A 19,554-nucleotide genomic window follows, 5' to 3' on the forward strand; every position below is an offset into this window, starting at 1 on the left:
ATATTGGTTAAGTATCAAATAAAAATTGACTTGCTTACTTAGGCTAGACCATATTTCTGTTCTTTGAAAAATAAACAAACAGATCAAGTTTCAGAATATATTAGTTAAAAGTTAACCATAGAAATGTCCTTTCTTGGGGCCGGAGAGATAGCATAGTGGTGTTTACCTTGCAGGCAGCCGTCCCAGGACCAGAGGTGGTTGGTTTAAATCCCAGTGACTCCCAGCGTCCCATATGGTCCCCCGTGCCGGCCAGGAGCTATTCCTGAGCAGATAGCCAGGAGTAACCCCTGAGCGCCGCGGGTGTGGCCCAAAAACAAAACAAAACAAAACAAAAAGTCCTTTCTTTTCTTTTTTGTCCGTTTTTGAGTCACACCCGGCAGTGCTCAGGGATTACTCTTGGCTCTAGGCTTAGAAATCGCCCCTGGCAGGCACAGGGGACCATATGGGATGCCGGGATTCAAACCACCATCCTTCTGCATGAAAGGCAAACGCCTTACCTCCATGCTATCTCTCCAGCCTTAAAATGTCTTTTCTTTTGTAGTTCTAACTAGGGTTAGAACTCAGGTCTCAGATATACATCTAAGAGATACATTTCTTATTCGTAGGAAAACATTTTCGGCACTAAATTCCAGTGTGAGATGGTAGTTTAGTGGGCTAGAGAGCTCAATAAAGTAGAGAACATGTTTTGCACTCAAGAGGCACAGATTTGATCACCAGGACCATATGGTCCCATGAGCACTAATAGGAGTGGCCTCCAAGGAAAAAGCTGAGAATAGCACCATCTAGTGTGAGTTGGAAAACAGGAAGGAAGGAAGGAAGGAAGGAAGGAAGGAAGGAAGGAAGGAAGGAAGGAAGGAAGGAAGGAAGGAAGGAAGGAAGGAAGGAAGGAAGGAAGGAAGGAAGGAAGGAAGGAAGGAAGGAAGGAAGGAAGGAAGGAAGGAAGGAAGGAAGGAAGGAAGGAAGGAAGGAAGGAAGGAAGGAAGGAAGGAAGGAAGGAAGGAAGGAAGGAAGGAAGGAAGGAAGGAAGGAAGGAAGGAAGGAAGGAAGGAAGGAAGGAAGGAAAGAAGGAAGAAAGAAAGAAAGAAAGAAAGAAAGAAAGAAAGAAAGAAAGAAAGAAAGAAAGAAAGAAAGAAAGAAAGAAAGAAAGAAAGAAAGAAAGAAAGAGAGAGAGAGAGAAAGAGAGAGAAAGAAAGAAAGAGAGAGAAAGAAAGAAAGAGAGAAAGAAAGAAAGAGAGAAAGAAAGAAAGAAAGAAAGAAAGAAAGAAAGAAAGAAAGAAAGAAAGAAAGAAAGAAAGAAAGAAAGAAAAAGAAAGAAAGAAAGAAAGAGAAAGAAAGAAAGAAAGAAAGAAAGAAAGAAAGAAAGAAAGAAAGAAAGAAAGAAAGAAAGAAAGAAAGAAAGAAAGAAAGAAAGAAAGAAAGAAAGAAAGAAAGAAAGAAAGAAAAAGAAAGAAAGAAAGAAAAGAAAACAAGCCAAGGTGATAGGAGCAATAGCATAGTAGTAAGGTGTATGCCTTGACCAGGCTGGTCGACTGGGGACAGGCCCAGATTCTATTCCCAGCATCCCTGTGGTCCTCTAACCCTACCAGGAGTGATTTTTAAGCACAGAGGAAGGACAGACCAAGCACTGCTGGTTGTGGGCCAAAAACTAAAAAAAAAAAAAAAAAAAAAAAAAGAAAAAAAGGAGGAGGAGGAGGAAAGAAGGAAGAAAAGAGGTAAAGAAAGAAGTAGTAGTTAATTTAGGACACATCCTTAAATTTTCATAGTGAAAAATAAATCAAAATCAATAGATTTTGTATATATTTGATAAAACCTGAAATGAAGGTATATGATATTAAACTAAAAGGGGAGACTGAAAAACCAGGTGATTTCTAAAAAATTAATTAGAGGAGCTGGAGAGATAGCATACGGTCAACCCAGGATGAACGATGGTTAGAATCCCGGCATCCCATATGGTGTCCCGTTCCCCCCACCCCCTCGTGCCTAGCAGGGGCGATTTCTGAGCACAGAGCCAGGGGTAACCCCTAAGTTACCTGGTGTGATTCAAAGCCAGAATAAATAAATAAACAAACAAATAAATAAATAGAGGAGGTGAGGATATTAGGTGAGGTGAGGAAAAGATTAGCTGAGGTGAGGAAAAGATTAATTAGCTGAGGTGAGGAAAAGACTTTTTTTTTCATATTTAAGCTCGTTCATTCTAAATTTTTAAATTATGTGTGTGCAGTTATTTTTAACAAAATGTAGGCTAAAAATGTAGGCTAACCAAATAAGACAATTTAAAAGTTATCATGACATTAATTTGTATAAGGTAAAATTTTCTAAATAATTCAGACTATAAAATCTACTTGTCAGGGGGCCAGAGCGATGATAGCACAGCGGTAGGGTGTTTGCCTTGCACAAGATTGATCTGGGGAAGACCTGAGTTTGATTCCCAGCATCCCATATGGTCCCCTGAGCCAGGGGGGATTTCTGAGCACAGAGCCAGGAGTAACCCCTGAGCACCACCGGATATGGACCAAAACCTCCCTTCAAAAGTCTACTTGTCAGGATATGACTCAGCAATAAAGCCTTACATGCATAAAGATTTTTAGGGCCAAAGTGATAGCACAGCGGTAGAGCGTTTGCCTTGCACTCTGCTGCCCAGGACAGACCTGGGTTCGATCCCTGGCATCCTATATGGTCTCTTGAGCAGGAGCGATTTCTGAGCTTATAGCCCAAAAACAAAATAAACAAATAAATAAATAAAATAAAAAGATTTTAAAAAATGTTTTCAGATGGCAGGGCTGGAGAGATAGCATAGTGGTAGAACGTCTGCCTTGCACGAAGTAGACCCAGGATGGACAGTAGTTCGAATCCTGACATCCCGTATGCTCCCTCGAGCCTGTCAGGAGCAATTTCTGAGCATAGAAGAGCCAGGAGGAACCCCTGAGTGCCGCCGGTTGTGACCCAAAACCAAAAAGCAAAAATAAAAGAAAAAAAAGAAAGAATGTTCTTAGGTGGGGCTGGAGTGGTAGCGCAGAGCAGTACGGCCTTGCCAGCGCTAGCCTAGGATGGACCATGGTCTGATCCCCTGGCGTCCCATATGGTCCCCCAAGTCAGGAGCGATTTCTAAGTACATAGCCAGGAGTAACACCTGAGCGTCACCGATGTGCCCCCCCCCAAACAAACAACAACAAAAAACAAAAAAAGGGGGGGAGGGCAGAGAGTTGGCTCTAGAGGTAAGGCATCTCCCTTGCTGACATCAGCCTACGATGGATAGTGGTTTGATCCCTGGGCGTGGTGTCCCATTTGGTCCCCCCAAGCCCGGGCAATTTCTGGCGCATAGTCAGGAGTAACCCCTGAGCATCAAACGGGTGTGGCCAAAAAAAAAAAAAAAACAAAAAAACTAAAAACAAAATGTTTTCAGGGACCGGAATGATACCACAGTGAACAGAGCATTTGCCTTACATATGGCCAATTCAGGTTCAATCCCCAGCATTTCCTATGGTCCCTCACACCTGCGAGGAGTAATTCTGAACACAGAGCCAGGAAAGTGAGCATTGTGTAACTCCTGAGCACTGTCGGGCATGATCCCAAAACAAACCCAAAAATGTATTTTCAGTTATCTGAGTTTACATACCATACAAATTTGCTGTTTTGCATATCTATATAATAAAACATTATATGCATTTCATTTTTGTTGTTTTCTCAAATTTGTGAGTTTTTAGTTCTGTCTAAAGATTCATTAATAACTTTTTTTTTTTTTTTTTTGGTTTTTGGGCCACACCCAGCGGTGCTCAGGGGTATCTGCTCAGAAATAGCTCCTGGCAGGCACGGGGGACCATATGGGACACTGGGATTCAAACCAACCTCCTTTGGTCCTGGATCGGCTGCTTGCAAGGCAAAATGCCGCTGTGCTATCTCTCCGGGCCCTTATTAATAACTTTTAATGATCAAACTAACTAATGAATGAATAAAAGGTTTTTGATGGGTTCAAAAAAGAGATAGGAGGGTGGGGTGGGGAGTAGGTAAATCCAGGAAATTAGTGGTGGGAATCCTGCACTGGTGAAGGGGGGTGTTCTTTACATGACTGTCATCATACAACTACTATTATATTTGTAATCGCGGTGTTTAAATAAAGATAATTTATAAAAAAAAAAAAAGAAAAAGAAAAGAGAGAGAGAAGAGTTAAGAAGGCTTCCTTGGGACCAGAGAGATAGCACAGTGGTAAGGCCTTTGCCTTGCAAGCAGCCAATCCAAGATGGAAAGTGGCTCAAATCCCTGAGCGCCGCAGGGTGTGCCCCCCCCCCCGAAAAAAGGGAAGGCTGCCTTGCAGGTGAGTCAACCCCAGTTCAATCACCAGCACCACATATGGCTCCCTAAGGAGGAAGTCATTCTTGAGCACAGAGCCTCTGAACACTGCTGTATATGGTCCAAAAATTCCCATCACTCCACCCCCACAGAAGAAATATTAAAAAGTTAGTTTCTACCTTTTAAAAAGTCCAAATGGACATTTGTCACTGTGTATATGTTGAAAAGTAACTATAAGAGTTGCGTATCTTAAGCAATAACTCAGACTATTCTGAGTTAAGAGAAATCTTAGCTGAAGGCAGAGAGTGTATAGAGATTAGGATACTTGTTTTGCTCACTACCCAACCATATTTGATCCCTGGCACCACATATGGGTCCCCATAGTCCCTGGCCTCCAGGAGTGACTCCCAAGTGCAGAGCCAGAAATAAGGCCTGAACACTGCTGGGTGTACTTATTTTGCATGCAGGTTCAATCACTAGCACCCTATGATTGATTTCTGAGTGCAGAGCCAAGAGTAAGTCTGGATGTGGCCTATCACCCGTGGGAAAAAACTAACAACCAATTCCAAAGCAGAAACAAACAAGGAAGTCTGATGGGGAAATATCTCTTATGTTTGTTTTTCAGAAAGACTCTATTAATTTAGAATTGAGCCAGTAACACTAAAATTTGTCATTCTAGCAGTATCGTTTTGCTAGCAGTATCTTTTCATTTCAAAGTATTTTAATTTAAAATTCACAGTTTCTGGGGAGAGATAGCTATCGGTAGGGCATTTGCCTCGAACACAAACAACCCAGGACAATGGATTGATTCCCGGCATCCCAGAGGGTCCCCAGAGTCTGCCAGGGGCGATTTCTGAGAGCAGAGCCAGGAATAACTTCTGAGCGTCCCCAGGTGTGACCCAAAAACCAAATAAATAAATAAAATAAAATAAAATTCATGGTTTCTACTGATAGACTTTTAAATGCTACTGTTACTATTTGCTAGAATTTAGGTACTATTTATTAAAAAATCAGTTAGTTACCAGAGATATTAAAGGAGTTAAGGTGCTTACCTTGCAATGTTAATCCCCATTTCATTCTAGCACCACATATGATTCCTAGCACTGCCAGGGGTCATTCCTAAGCACACTGCCAAGACCCAGAAGACACTATAGTTGCCCAGTTAATTTCTATCACTTGTTTTTTTTTTTTTTTTTTTTTTGGTTTTTGGGCCACACCCGGTGACGCTCAGGGGTTACTCCTGGCTATGCGCTCAGAAGTCGCTCCTGGCTTGGGGGACCATATGGGACGCCGGGGGATCGAACCGCGGTCCGTCCTAGGCTAGCGAAGGTAAGGCAGGCACCTTACCTTTAGCGCCACCGCCCGGCCCCCATTCTATCACTTGTTTTACAAACATATTAGGAAGATAACTGTTTCCACACCTTCCCCTGTTATGACAATAGTTTACTAAACCAAGCTTTGGTTCACCTTTATTCTGTACTAATAAGGCATATTCATTCTTCATAAAAAATGTATTAGTCATGTAAAATAAGAGGATCATCACACCACAGGGAGACAGATTTTTAAAAAAGAGAATCCTTTATCATCCTTTAATTCCAGTAGACAATTTACAAACCCTTTTATCCTCCTTTCAGTTTTAACCTTTTCAGAAGAATTGTTTGTTTCATCTGCCACACAGCCCCACTCCCTGCTTGTCAGAAACAGAGCTAGCTCAGGGAACACAGGAATATTTTTGTTTGTTTGTTTCCTTGTTTGTTTTCGTTTTGGGGTCACACCTGGCAGTGCTCCTGGCTCTACGCTCAGAAATCGCTCCTGGCAGGCTCAGGGGACCATATGGGATGCCGGGATTCGAACCAACGACCTTTTGCATGAAAGGCAAACGCCAACCTCCATGCTATCTTTCCGGCCACAGGAATATTTTTACCTGGTTTGGGCCTATCTGTGACCAACAATCACCCTTAAGTGGTTACCATCTGACAATCAAGCTCTTTAGGGAGGGAGGATCATGTAACTCTCACAACCATATAAAGTAGGTGTGGGTGTTCCTATTCATGAAGCTTGAGGACAGAAACAGAGCAGCTCCAGGACCAGAGTCCAGATTAGTTAAAACCTAGTTAAAATTTTAGTTATAAGTTAATAACTGGGGGCCCGAGAGATAGCATGGAGGTAGGGAGTTTGCCTTGCATGCAGAAGGACAGTGGTTCGAATCCCGGCATCCCATATGGTCCCCTGAGCCTGCCAGGAGTGATTTCTGAGGATAGAAGTGCCAGGAGTAACCCTTGAGTGCTGCTGGATGTGACCCAAAAACAAAAACAAACAAAAAATTATTACCTATAATTTTCATCCATGAATGACTTTTTTTTTTGCTACTTTTGGGTAATCCGACTGCAAAGTTTGAAGACCCTATTTTGTCATATGTACAAATGAAGTCCTGTGGATGAAGACCACCAGGACTTCACTTGTAGTTGAAGTTTGTTTTATTTACTTGCTGTTGCAAAGGCTACCATAAGACCTCTTCAAGAAGCCTGGATGTCCAAGCAGCTGAGGGTTTAGGCTGTGCTGAGTAATTCTCGTGAGAATCAGGTCTCAGCTCAGGATTTGGTGTTGTTGGGAAGTATGGCAATTTAGAACCTGAGGTTTCTTTCATCTTTGCTCTGATGTCAGCAGAATCACTGCTGAGCAAGGAGTATCCTTGGTGACTGGAAAAGGGTACTTGTACTGTAAAAGAAGGGACTATGTCGTGTGAGCAGTAAAATTATTTACTTAGCCTTGGTCTCTTTTGTAAACTTTTAAATTAGTTTTTTATTTTATTTTATTTTATTAAAACCATTGTGATTTACAAAGTCAGTCCTTCATAGCTGAGTTTCAGACATACAATGAATCAGGGCCAATCCCACCACCTTCTTCCACTAAAGTCCCCTAAGTGCATCCCATACCACACCCCCTGCCCCCGGCCTGCCAGTCTAACAGATCCATTTTAAGTTTAGATTGTTAGTTTGAGTCTCTTTATTCCATTATTGTTGCCTTTGGATTGAATATTTAGTTCTGTCCTTTATTTAATGCTACCAATGCACCTGAGACTGCTTAGCCCCTGACCCTCTCCTTTCATATTTGTGTGTCTCCTCCTTTCAATTTCTTTCCTTCTCCTAGCTATAATCTGGGGCCACCATTTTTCTTTTTTTGGTTGTTGTTCAAAATATTCTTCCAGCCTGATTATCTGTTTCCTTGGAAACTACATTTAAAAATATCTTCTCTGAAGCTCTGGGTTAGAAGTTGAAACTGCTTCTCTGTGTCAAAGTAACCCACAAAGCTCTGATCTTTTTTGTAGGAGTGAGACATTCCATCTCACTGATATTTCAAGTAGTAGTTTCCAATCAACTATAAGCACATTTTTTACTTTTGTAGCTGTGGTAGTTGTTTAGGGATCACACCTGGCTATGCTGACTGTTCTGGGCTTCCTCCTGCTCTATTCTCAGGGATAATTTCTGGCAGGGCTCAGGGGACCATATGTGATACCAGCAATTAAACCTGGGTTGGCTGCATGTGAGACAGCATCTTATCTATCACTTCAGTTCCACTGAGTGCATTTTTAAATAGAAATATAGTGCAAACTACACACAATTAAAATATTTCTAATATCTATATTTTTTAAGTAGAAGACATGGTTAATTGACATAAAGGTGACTATACCATCTAATGGAAAATAAAAAGTCTCTTCAACAAATGATGCTGGGACAAGTCAGATATTAAAAAAGGGAAAGTAGGGCCCAGAGAGATAGCACAGCGGTGTTTGCCTTGCAAGCAGCCGATCCAGGACCAAAGGTGGTTGGTTCGAATCCCGGTGTCCCATATGGTCCCCCGTGCCTGCCAGGAGCTATTTCTGAGCAGACAGCCAGGAGTAACCCCTGAGCATCGCCGGGTGTGGCCCAAAAACAAAAACAAAACAAAACAAAACAAAAAAGGAAACGTAAATCACTGTTTTATTACCATAAGCAGAACTTAACTCAAAATATATTTTTAAATATAAGGCTTGAAACTATAAAATATATTGAATGGGATGTGCAATATTTGTCTTTGGAGACTCAACTCAAAAGCAAAGGTCACAAAACAAAGATGAATTAATGAGGGTCAGGGCCTAGAAATAATTCAGCAGCCCAGGGTCTATGCCTTGAATGCACAGGTTCCTGTGTTCAAATTCTGACATGACCTTTGAGAACCATCCCATGTGGCCCTGGTGGCCTCCAAGCAACTTGGAGTTCAAGTTGTCCTATTGGCCCCTAGCACACACTGTGGGCAACTTTGTTGTCTGTAAGAATATATCAGGACATGGGGGCTGGAGAGGTGGCACAAGCAGTAGGGTGTTTGCCTTGCACGCACTAACCTAGGAAGGATCTCGGTTTGATTCCCCCCCAGCATCCCATTTGATCCCCCAAGCCAGGAGCGATTTCTGAGTGCACAGCCAGGAGTAACCCGTGAGCATCACTGGGTGTGGCCCAAAAAGCAAAAAAAAAAAAAAAAAAGAAAAAGAATACATCAGGACAGGGCACATCTAATCCAGTTCCCAGAGATCAGGAATGATTGAGCCTTCTGATGATTCTGAGTTTTGTTTCTTTATCTGTTTGTTTGTACCGAACCTGGTGTTCAAGGTTTACTCCTGACCCTGTGCCCAGAAATTACTCCTTGTAGACTTGAGGGAACATATAGGATACCAGGGATTGAATCTAGGTCAGCCTCAAGCAAAGAAAACTCCTAACCCACTGTGTATTGCTCTGGCTCTCATATGATTTCTTTTTGTTAGTTTTTTTTGTTTGTTTGTTTGTTTTTTGTTTGTTTGTTTTTGGGCCACACCCGGTAACGCCCAGGGGTTACTCCTGGCTATGTGCTCAGAAGTTGCTCCTGGCTTGGGGGACCATATGGGACACCGGGGGATCGAACCACGGTCCGTCCAAGGCTAGCGCAGGCAAGGCAGGCACCTTACCTTTAGCGCCACCGCCCGGCCCCTTGTTGGTTTGTTTTTTTGGGTCACACACGGCAGCACTCAGGGGTTACTCCTGGCTCTACACTCAAAAATCGCTCCTGGCAGGCTTGGGGGACCATATGGGATGCTGGGATTCGAACCATCGTCCTTCTGCATGCAAGGCAAACACCCTACCTCCATGCTATCTCCAATATGATGATTTCTTTTTCCTTTTTTTTTTCACCTTCTCTCTATATTTTTATTTCCTTTTTTTTTTTTTTTTTTGGTTTTTGGGCCACACCCGGTAACGCTCAGGGGTTACTCCTGGCTATGCGCTCAGAAGTCGCTTCTGGCTTGGGGGACCATATGGGACGCCTCCACCTTGAACTTAATCACAACATACTAGGGGAGGTATGTGTATTTCTTTATTGAGAACATTATTGTTTTGAGCTTGTTCAACAGGAAAAAGGAGATATGCATTTTTCTTTATATGTATTTCCTGGGAAACAGTATTGTTATTAGACCTATGTATAGAGTATGGGTCTCAAACTCAATTTACCTGGGGGCTGCAGGAGGCAAAGTCGGGGTGAGGCAGGGCCGATAAGGGATTTCACAAAAAAAAAAAAAAAAAAAGGACAGCGAGCAGGAGCAGCGGAAATGATGTCTGTGCTAGGCGCAAAGTATTCGCAATTATTCGCTTACCGAATATTCGCAATAAAAAATCGCATTAGTAAGAAAAAATATCGCAAAAAAACGCATTAAACAAACAAACAAACAATAAAACCAACAAAACGCATTAAACATTTGCATACCCCGAACGGAACTGCTCAGGGTATGCGAATGTTTAATGTGATTTTTTTCTTACTAATGCGATTTTTATTGCGATTATTCGGTAAGCGAATAATCGCGAATACTGCGATATTTGAAGGCCGGCCGCGGGCCACAAAATGTTGTACGGAGGGCCGCGAGTTTGAGACCCCTGGTATAGAGTATGACATCTCCTGAGGAATAGATACTACAACCTAATTATAGTCCCCTGGTGCCCTAATATTACCTTGTGACAATATCCTTTTTTTTGGGGTGGGGGGTCACACTTGGCAGCGCTCAGGGGTTACTCCTGGCTCTACGCTCAGAAAGGCTTTATGCTCAGAAATCGCTCCTGGCAGGCTTGGGGGACCATATGGGATGCTGGGATTCCAACCATCGTCCTTCTGCATGCAAGGCAAACGCCTTATCTCCATGATATCTCTCTGGTCCCGCAATAATCATTTTAATTTTTGCAGAGACTCATAAAAATAGGGAAATCTTTTTTATTTTGTTTGGTTTTGGGGTCACACCCAGCAGTGCTCAGAGGTTATTCCTGGCTCTGTGCTCAGAAATTGCCCCTGGCAGGCACAGGGGACCACATGGGATACCAGGGTTGAACCACCGTCCTTCTGCATGAAAGGCAAATGCCTTATCTTCATGCTATCTCTTCACCCCGGAAATCTTATGAAAGAGAAAAGTTTCCATTCATTAGGAATAGGAACTCCATAATTTATCTGTTGTAAGTAGGCCCTAAACTCTGAACATTTGTCATATTGGCTTGACTTAAACTTCAGAACCAGGGCAAACTTCATGCCACCCTATCATCGACTTGCTTCTGGGGACATGCTTCATGATACCCTGGCAATGATTTAGGACTTGTGAGAGCCCAAAGACTCTAATGCAATGCCTGACAACGACAGCCACCAAAGAGATGATGATTAAGAAAAGAGAACCTTTCACTTTTTTAGTAAAAGTAAAAGGAGCTAGAAGACACACTGGGGTTAGGCAAATTATTGACTGGTGTAAAGTCTGAAGTTGGACTGTATGACCAAATGCTTCCTGAGAAAGGCCACCATACTCTTATCTAGATTAAAAGTTTTTCTTAGTGCTCACTTCGGCAGTACTTATACTAAAATTAGAACAATACAGAGAAGATTAGCATGGCCCCTGCGCATGAATGACATGCAAATTCGTGTTTCTGGCAGGCTCGGGGGACCATGTGGGATGCCAGAATTCAACCACCATCTTTCTGCATGCAAGGCAAATGCCCTTACCTCCATGCTATCTCTTCGGCCCCACATTCCATGTTTTTTTTTAAAGAAAAAAAAGTTTTTTTAATCTAGATTAAGAGTTTTTTTTTATTTTATCTAGATTAAAAGTTTTTTCCCCAGTTTTTACTGTGCCTATGCAAAATAATAGCCATTTAAGTATATGTGCTGCTGAGGCGAGCACAGTAACAGCCATTTTTATAAACTCCTATTTGGGGCTTCTCGCCTCTTGTGGAGAACAACAGAACACGATCTTTTCTGGTTCATCTCATATTTCTGCATTTTATTAAATAGAAAAGGGAGAATTTGTTGGCTTACAAATTGTTTCACCCAAAACAAGGCTGGCTTTCAGCCTCATCTCTGCCCTCTTTATATGTCAAAGAATCACCTAGATGGGACTAGTTCTAGATAGACTTTCCCCCCTCACCTCACCCAGGGAGAGAAGCGCTTAACAAAAACTGCCTTAGTGCTTAATAAAAACTGTGGTTTTGGCAGGCAGCTCTTCTCTCTTGCTCCACAAGGTTTAAAGCTCTTTGACCTGCTAAAGTTTGGCCTGGTTTATTTCTGTGGCTACCCCTGCTCTAGATCCATTTTCCAGGGGTCAGATTATTTTGTGTGGAGCTCCACATTACATTATATAATTTATTTTGATGGCTAAATTAATAAATGCATGTCAATGCTAAAATTTGGGTAATAGTGATTCTTCTTCCAACTCTGCCACTCTTTACCATTTGATTAATATCTTAAGATATTAAAAATGGGGGCCAGAGAGATAGCATGGAGGTAGAGCATTTGCCTTGCATGCAGAAGGATGGTGGTTCGAATCCCAGCATCCCATATGGTCCCTCGAGCCTGCCATGAGCGATTTCTGAGTGTAGAGCCAGGAGTAACCCCTGAGTGCTGCTGGGTGTGAACCAAAAAAAAAAACAAAACAAAACAAAAAAAAAGATATTAAAAATGACTAGGTTGGAGAGAAAGTATAGTAGATAAGGTGCTTGTCTTGCATCCAGTCCACCCAGATTCAGTCTTAGGTACCCCATATTGTTCCCCAAGCCATGCCAATAATGATCCCTAAATACAGGTCCTGTAATCCCTGAATACCACCATGGCTAACCCAAAAAACTAAATAAATAAAATGCCTATTGGAATGCAAGTATTAAAGTAGAAGAGTCACTGCCTAACCTGCCAGTCTTGCAAATAACCACTTGACATGTGGCCTCAAAATAAAAACAAAGAAACAATCAAAGGCCAGAGACAGAAGTCAAGTGCCTTACTGGCTGTACTCTCTCCAGCTCCTGGGAGAACATATTTTTAAAGTGAATCTATCTGACAAACAACTTCTGCAAAATCATACAAAACAAACAACCAGACTCAGAGAATAGCCCCAAACTTCAAAAACGCAGGAATAAGACATGAACAGGTATCCACAAACACAATATAAAAATAGTTGATAAAGCATGAAAGGATGCTCAGTCATGGGGAAATTATGAAATGAAAAGGAGATATTATTTCACACCCACCAGTGGGGTTAAAATTAGACTGACAACTCCAAATGTTGGCAAGCATGTGGAACAGCTGAAACTCTTGCACAAGATGAAAGTAAACTGGCAAAACAGTACAGCTTGTTGGGAAACTGCTTAGCAATTTCTTGTAAAGTTAAGAATATCAACTTAGAAATCCCATACCTATATTTCTCCCAAGTGAAATAAAACATGCCTTCCAAAAGGGTTACGAGAACGTTTATAGCAACTTTATATATAAAAGTGTAAAAAAAACAAAAACGAAAAAAAACTAGAACAACCCTGAAGTCCATAGACTTTAGGTGAACAGATACTTTTCAGCAATAAAATAGCAAATTCTAGCAGCTTAAGGATGACTCTCAAAAACATTCCTTGGTGAGAAAGAAGGCAGACTGAAAGAGCACCAATTATTTATTGTAATAAAAGTAAGGGGAAAGAGTGATCCTAAAGGTTGGGTTATTGGGAAGAAGCCAGGAAGTTCTTGAGTGATAACTTTTTTGTTTGTTTTTTGTTTTTGTTTTGTTTTTGGGCCACATCTGGAGGGCTTAGTTGTTATTCCTGGCTCTGAGCTCAGAAATTGCTCCTGGCAGGCTCAAGGGGACCATATAGGATGCAGGGGATCGAACTCACTGCTTGCACATCATTTTAGAGCTGACACACACGGGCTGTGTACTAGAGAATACTTAGTTGTAAATCCAGGGCCAGGAAACAGCACTGCAGGGACCTATCAGAGCCATGTAGCAGCATAGGAGAAGTCAGGCTCAGGGTTTTGCAAGGCTGACTCTTTTCTGGTGAGTCATTTCCAAGGCCCTATCTAATTGTACACTTTAGAAAGTAGGGTCTTCAAAAGAACAAAGCCAAGCAAAAATTCTGGAGGACTTGGCAGAATTGGGGTTCCCAAAGGGTGGGGAGAGTTTGGAAGGTTAAGTGCGGCATGCCTTTTGAAAAAGCAGTACGTTGTGGCTCTAGGGGCCAGAGCATCTAATAGAACAGTGGTCGGGCAGGCATTCTGCCTTGTACATGGCTGACCTGGGACGGACCTGGGTTCGATTCCCGGCATCCCACATGGTCTCTCCAGCCTGCCAGGAGCGATTTCTGAGCACAGAGCCAAGTGTAACCCCTGAGTGCCGCTGGGTGTGGCCTAAAATCCTACAAATAAATAAATAAATAAAGGTTTATTTTTCTCTAAAAAAGAAGTTATAGCTCTATAAAGAAAAGCAGAATCATTAAGAAAATTTCTCAAAAAAACAATTTCTCCAGTTTTAATTTCACTATATCTAAATTTTGCTTCAATATCTTTTGTTGTTGTTGTTGTTTGGGCCACACCCAGTTGGTGCTCGTCTATTTATTGAGCATCTAGCTCGGTGCTCAGTTCTGTCAATGCCTGCCAGGCCCAGGAAGTTCTGGTCAAGAGGCCCTAAACCCACCAAGCCACTTGGGTTCAGGCCTAGACGCACACGTTGCCCCAACTCAAAGTTCGTTTTGTTTGTTTTTTGTTTTTTGTCATTTTGGGCCACACCCAGTGATGCTCAGGGGTTCCTCCTGGCTCTGCATCCATATGGGATGCCGGGGAATCGAACCGCGGGATCCTAGCCTAGCGCTCGCACGGCAGACGCCTTACGCCTTGCGCCACCCTTCCGGTCGACCCCCTTCCCCCGCCCCATCCCAACATTCGTTACCAACCAGGTCCCACGCTTCGAAGAATCCCGCCCGCCTCCGCCCCGCCCGTCCGACTGTCAATCAATTCAAATAGGCGGGCGACTAACCAATCGCAAGCCTCGTCGGAGGAAAGGGGGCGGGCTCATCGCCGGAAGTCCTGGGTAAACCCCCTCCAATCAGAAGCTCGGTGCGGGAAGTTTGAATTCCTCTGCGGTGTCGACTTGTTTTGGAGCGGGGGTCCTACTTTTTGGGGGACGGCGGCGGTCCTGCAGCCGAGGAGTCGCAACACTTTTCTTTGGACAGAGTCAGAGGCGTGTTGGCGCCACCAGCTGCTGCAGGTAGGTGGCCCTGGAACGCGGGGGACGGCGGGGTGGCCTGCTTCCTCGGGCAGCTCGAGGAGCCCGCCGCGCCACTGAGGCTCCTTCCGGTTTGCTCCACTTGTTTACAGGTGTTTGTTCCTCGGGCCAGGGGTTGACTAACGCACCACACACACACACACACCCCACATACACACATGTATTTGTTCCCTGGAGCCTCGGGCCAGGGTTTAACACACACACACACACACACACACACACACACACGGTTTAACATACACACACATGTATTTGTTCCCTGGAGCCAGAATTTAACACAGACACCCAGGACAGGGTTTAACACACACACGTATTTGTTCCCTGGAGCCAGGGAACACACACACAGCGTTTAACACACACATAGGATTTAACACACACAGGGCTTAACACACACAAACCCAAGACAGGGTTTAACACACAGTTTTAACACACACACACGACCCCCAGGTATTTGTTCCTTGGAGCCAGGGTTTAACATACACACAGGATTTAACACACACACAGGGTTTAACACACAAGGTTTCACACACACACCCAGGACAGGGTTTCACACACACACACACACACACACACACACACACACGACCCCCAGGTATTTGTTCCCTGGAGACAGGGTTTAACACACACACAGGATTTAACACACACATAGGATTTAACACACACAGGGTTTAACACACACAAACCCAGGACAGGGTTTAACACAGTTTTAACACACACAGGGTTTAACACACACACGACCCCCAGGTATTTGTTCCTTGGAGCCAGGGTTTAATATACACACAGGGTTTAACACACAAGGTTTCACACATACACACACACCCAGGACAGGGTTTCACAAACACACGACCCCCAGGTATTTGTTCCCTGGAGACAGGGTTTAACACACACACAGGGTTTAATACACACAGGGCTTAAAACGCACACACACACACACACACACACACACACACACACACACACGACCCCCAGGTATTTGTTCCCTGGAGCCAGTATTTAACCTCCGGGCCTTAAGTGGCTTATATATGTAATTATATATTATATTTAGGCTTATATATGTAATATATATTATATTTTTATTTATATGTTTTATATATTTAGTATATATAAAACTTATATGTCTTGTATATAACTATCATATTCCATTGTATACTTATACTACTTTTTTATTCATTCATAAGTGTATTTCCATATCTTGGTTCTTGTAAAATATGCTGCAGTGAACATAAGTGTTCATACATCTTTTCAAATTAGTGATTTCCTTTCCTTAGAAATTCCTATTCCTTGGATAAATAGTCTGACTTGAAATGGTTGGGTAATATGATCATTCTTTAATACTTGAGAAATCTCTACTGTTTTTGTTTGGTTTGGGCCATACTTTCTGGTGCTTGGGCTCTCTAGTTAGGGGTTATTCCTGAAGGAGCTCAAGGGGCAAAAAAAGGATTATAAGGATTGAACCAGAGTTGGCCACATGCAAGGCAAGTGCCCTACCCTCAATTAGCTTTCTGGTCCCTCAATATTTTCTGTGGAGGCTACACCAGTTTACATTTCCACTAACATGCCGCAAGTGTTCCCTTTTGACCACATCTTAATTTGCATTTTTCTAATGAGACATGATGACAAACATCTGAACATCTTTTCTTGCATTTGTTGGCCATCTGTATGGGATGCCAGTGAATGAACCCAGATCAGGCCAGGCAAATAACCAATCCTCAGTAATATCTCTCTGTCCCAAAGGGCCAGCCATTTCTATATTGCCAGCAGTTGATAATAGCAGGGTTTTTTTTTGTTTGTTTGTTTGTTTGCTTCTTTTAGTGGTTTTGTATAACAGATCCTGTATGATCTTTTAAACACAACGTATGCACCTTTCTACCACCAAACTACTTCTGCAGTTTAACATTGGTTTACAGTACATGTTTATGTGTTTTAAGAATACAATGTTGGTAGGAACCGGTGAGGTGGCGCTAGAGGTAAGGTGTCTGCCTTGCAAGTGCTAGCCAAGGAAGGACCACGGTTCGATCCCCTGGCGTCCTGTATGGTCCCCCCAAGCCAGGGGCAATTTCTGAGCCCTTAGCCAGGAGTAACCCCTGAGCATCAAAAGGGTGTGACCCAACAAAACAAAATAAAACAAGAAAAAGAATATAATGTTGGGGGGCCGGAGAGGTAGCATGGAGGTAAGTCGTTTGCCTTTCATGCAGAAGGTCATTGGTTCGAATCTCGGCATCCCATCTGGTCCCCCGAGTTTGCCAGGAGCAATTTCTGAGCATGGAGCCAGGAGTAACTCCTGAGCGCTGCTGGTGTGATCCAAAAAACAAACAAATGAAAAGAATACATTGTTGGGGCTGGAGAGATAGCATGGAGGTAAGGTGTTTGCCTCTCATGTAGAGGGTCGGTGGTTCGACTCCCGGCATCCCATATGATCCCCCAAGCCTGCCAGGAGTAACCCCTGAGTGCTGCTGGGTGTGATCCAAAAAAAAAAAACAAAAACAAAAAAGGATACAATGTTAATGTACCATGTCCACTAAAATGCCAATATCCCCATAACTGTCCATAGGACCCTGTCTGTCCACCCACCTCAATCCTTTCTGTTATTAAATTAAAATATTTTTATTATATTTATTATAGACATGTGGTTTACAGAGTCCTTCATAATACAGTTATTCTGACATTCAGTATTCCAACCAAGCTACCACCAGTGTAACATTCCCTCCACCCTTGTTATCAGTATCCCAACCTCCCTGAAGCCTGATGAGTTCATATAGCAACAGTGGAGGTCAGATGGGGACCCTCCCAAGCGCCCCAGTATGATCAGCTGCAAAACTAGTATATCTCTGAGATTATTCCTGATAGTTGGGCCTCTTTCAAGAGTTAGATTCAGGGTCTTCAGCTGAATTTATTTTCCCACTTTGGATTTTTTTGGCCCACACCTGATGGTGCTAGGAGTGATTCCTAACCTTCTTCTGCACAGGAGTAATTTCTGGTAGTGTTCTTGGACCATGTGTGGTGCTGGGAATCAATTGTGTTGGCTATGTGCAAGGCATGTGCCTTAACACCTGTACTATCTCTTCTGTAGCTGAACCTTAATATTTTTAAGTAATAAAAATAAATTTCTCATAGTTGTTCTGTTTCTTACCCCACAGGATGTCTTCATCACATTTTACTGGTCGACAAAGAAAAGATTTAAGTGTCGAGATGATTAGAACCAAAATTGCTCATAGAAAGTCACTGTCTCAGAAAGAAAACAGACAGAAGAAATACCAGCAAAACAGACACTTTGGTTTGAAAGATGTCAACATCCCAATCATGGAAGATAGAAATCTTGAAATAAATAAAACATATCAAGAACTTGTTCCCATGAAGCCAAGTAAGTAAAGATCTATTGTAATTTTTAATACCATTTGCCTAGGAGTGCTAGTCAGGGACCTATCTGGCAATACTTGGGGATTACTCCTGACTCTATACTCAGTAATCACACATAGCAGAGTTTAGGGGACCATATGGAGTTCTGGGGAATTGAACCCAGGTCAGCTAAGTAGTACTAACTACTCTTCAGTACTGCCTCGCTGGCTCTGTTTAGTTGATTTTAATGAGGGAATTAAGCTAGAATATTTCTTCCAGCGTTACCATTTTTATGATTCTAAAAGATAAAGGTTTTAAGGTTCTGTTGTTTGGTTCTGAGATGAGCCAAGATAAAAAGGAAATTGCCGGGTAGTATGTATTTGTGAGGGAGAATACATAATTTTAGAAGCTGGGAGGAAATAAAAAACTGCTGGAGCCAGAGTACAAGTGCTGTCTTGCATACCTGGGTTTGAGCCCTGGCATCCCATATGGTCCCCTGAGCCCCACCAGGAATGAGTCCTAGCAGGTGTGGCCCCAAAGCAAAAACAAAGCTGCATGCACTTCAGCCTTTGTGCTATTTTCCCCTCGCCCCACAAACGGCTCTTTTTTGGGGGGTGAAGAGGCTTGGGGTCATACCAAGGAGAACTCAGGGCTTACTCCTGGCTTTGTGTTCAGGGTTCATTCAGGGTGAGCTTGGGGATCATATGTGGTGCTGGGGATGAACCCAGGTCAGCTATGTGCAAGGCAAGCATCCTACGTGTTGTAATATCACTTAGGCCCAGGACTTTATTTTTTTTTTAATCATACTCGTCAGTGGTATGTAATTGCCAGTGCGCTATTAAATCCTTTATTTCCCATTTGCAGAGGCCTAGACTTGAAAGTGAACTGGCATTTGCTAGAGAAAGCAGAGGGCTGTCACTATAAGGACTTTGACTATTACTCTGAATGGGTGAAATAAGAAACCATTTATGAATTAACGGTTGCCATGTAATCTAATTCATGGTTCTGTTTTTGTTTTCTTTCTCTTCCCTTAATTGATCATGTTTGATTTACAACTTGTTTCACCCTTTCTGCCTCTTTCCCTGCTCACTTCGCTCTCTTTACATATCAAAGACACCTAGGTGGGATTAGTTAAGCATTTTTTTTGTCTTTGCTTTGGTGCTTAATAAAAACTGCTGTTTTGGCAGGCAGCACTCTTTCACTCCATGAAGTTGAAAGCTCCTCAAATACACATTTTTCACCCTACTCAGCTGGGTTTGATTTATTTTCTGCAGCCACACCTGCTGCAGACCATTTTATCCCCCTGGGTTTGGATTACTTTGTGTGGAGCCCCCACAAATCATACATTGTTGTGGTTCCAGAGT

General features: G+C 42.7%; 1 protein-coding gene and 1 pseudogene across 1 annotated transcript in view; both read left to right on the forward strand.

Annotated features, from left to right (window-relative positions):
* The first annotated feature begins 11,156 nt into the window (after nt 1-11,156).
* LOC126002312 (uncharacterized) lies at nt 11,157-11,251 on the forward strand (annotated as a pseudogene).
* Nucleotides 11,252-17,992: 6,741 nt separating this feature from the next.
* The window catches only part of DLGAP5 (DLG associated protein 5), a 42,176-nt gene continuing 40,614 nt past the window's right edge, over nt 17,993-19,554 (forward strand). The window contains 1 exon segment of the mRNA XM_049768939.1: nt 17,993-18,232. Within this exon segment, the coding sequence (XP_049624896.1) occupies nt 17,993-18,232 (240 nt within the window).

This window comes from Suncus etruscus, chromosome 2 (genome assembly GCF_024139225.1).
Source record: "Suncus etruscus isolate mSunEtr1 chromosome 2, mSunEtr1.pri.cur, whole genome shotgun sequence".
Classification (NCBI taxonomy): Eukaryota; Metazoa; Chordata; class Mammalia; order Eulipotyphla; family Soricidae; genus Suncus; species Suncus etruscus.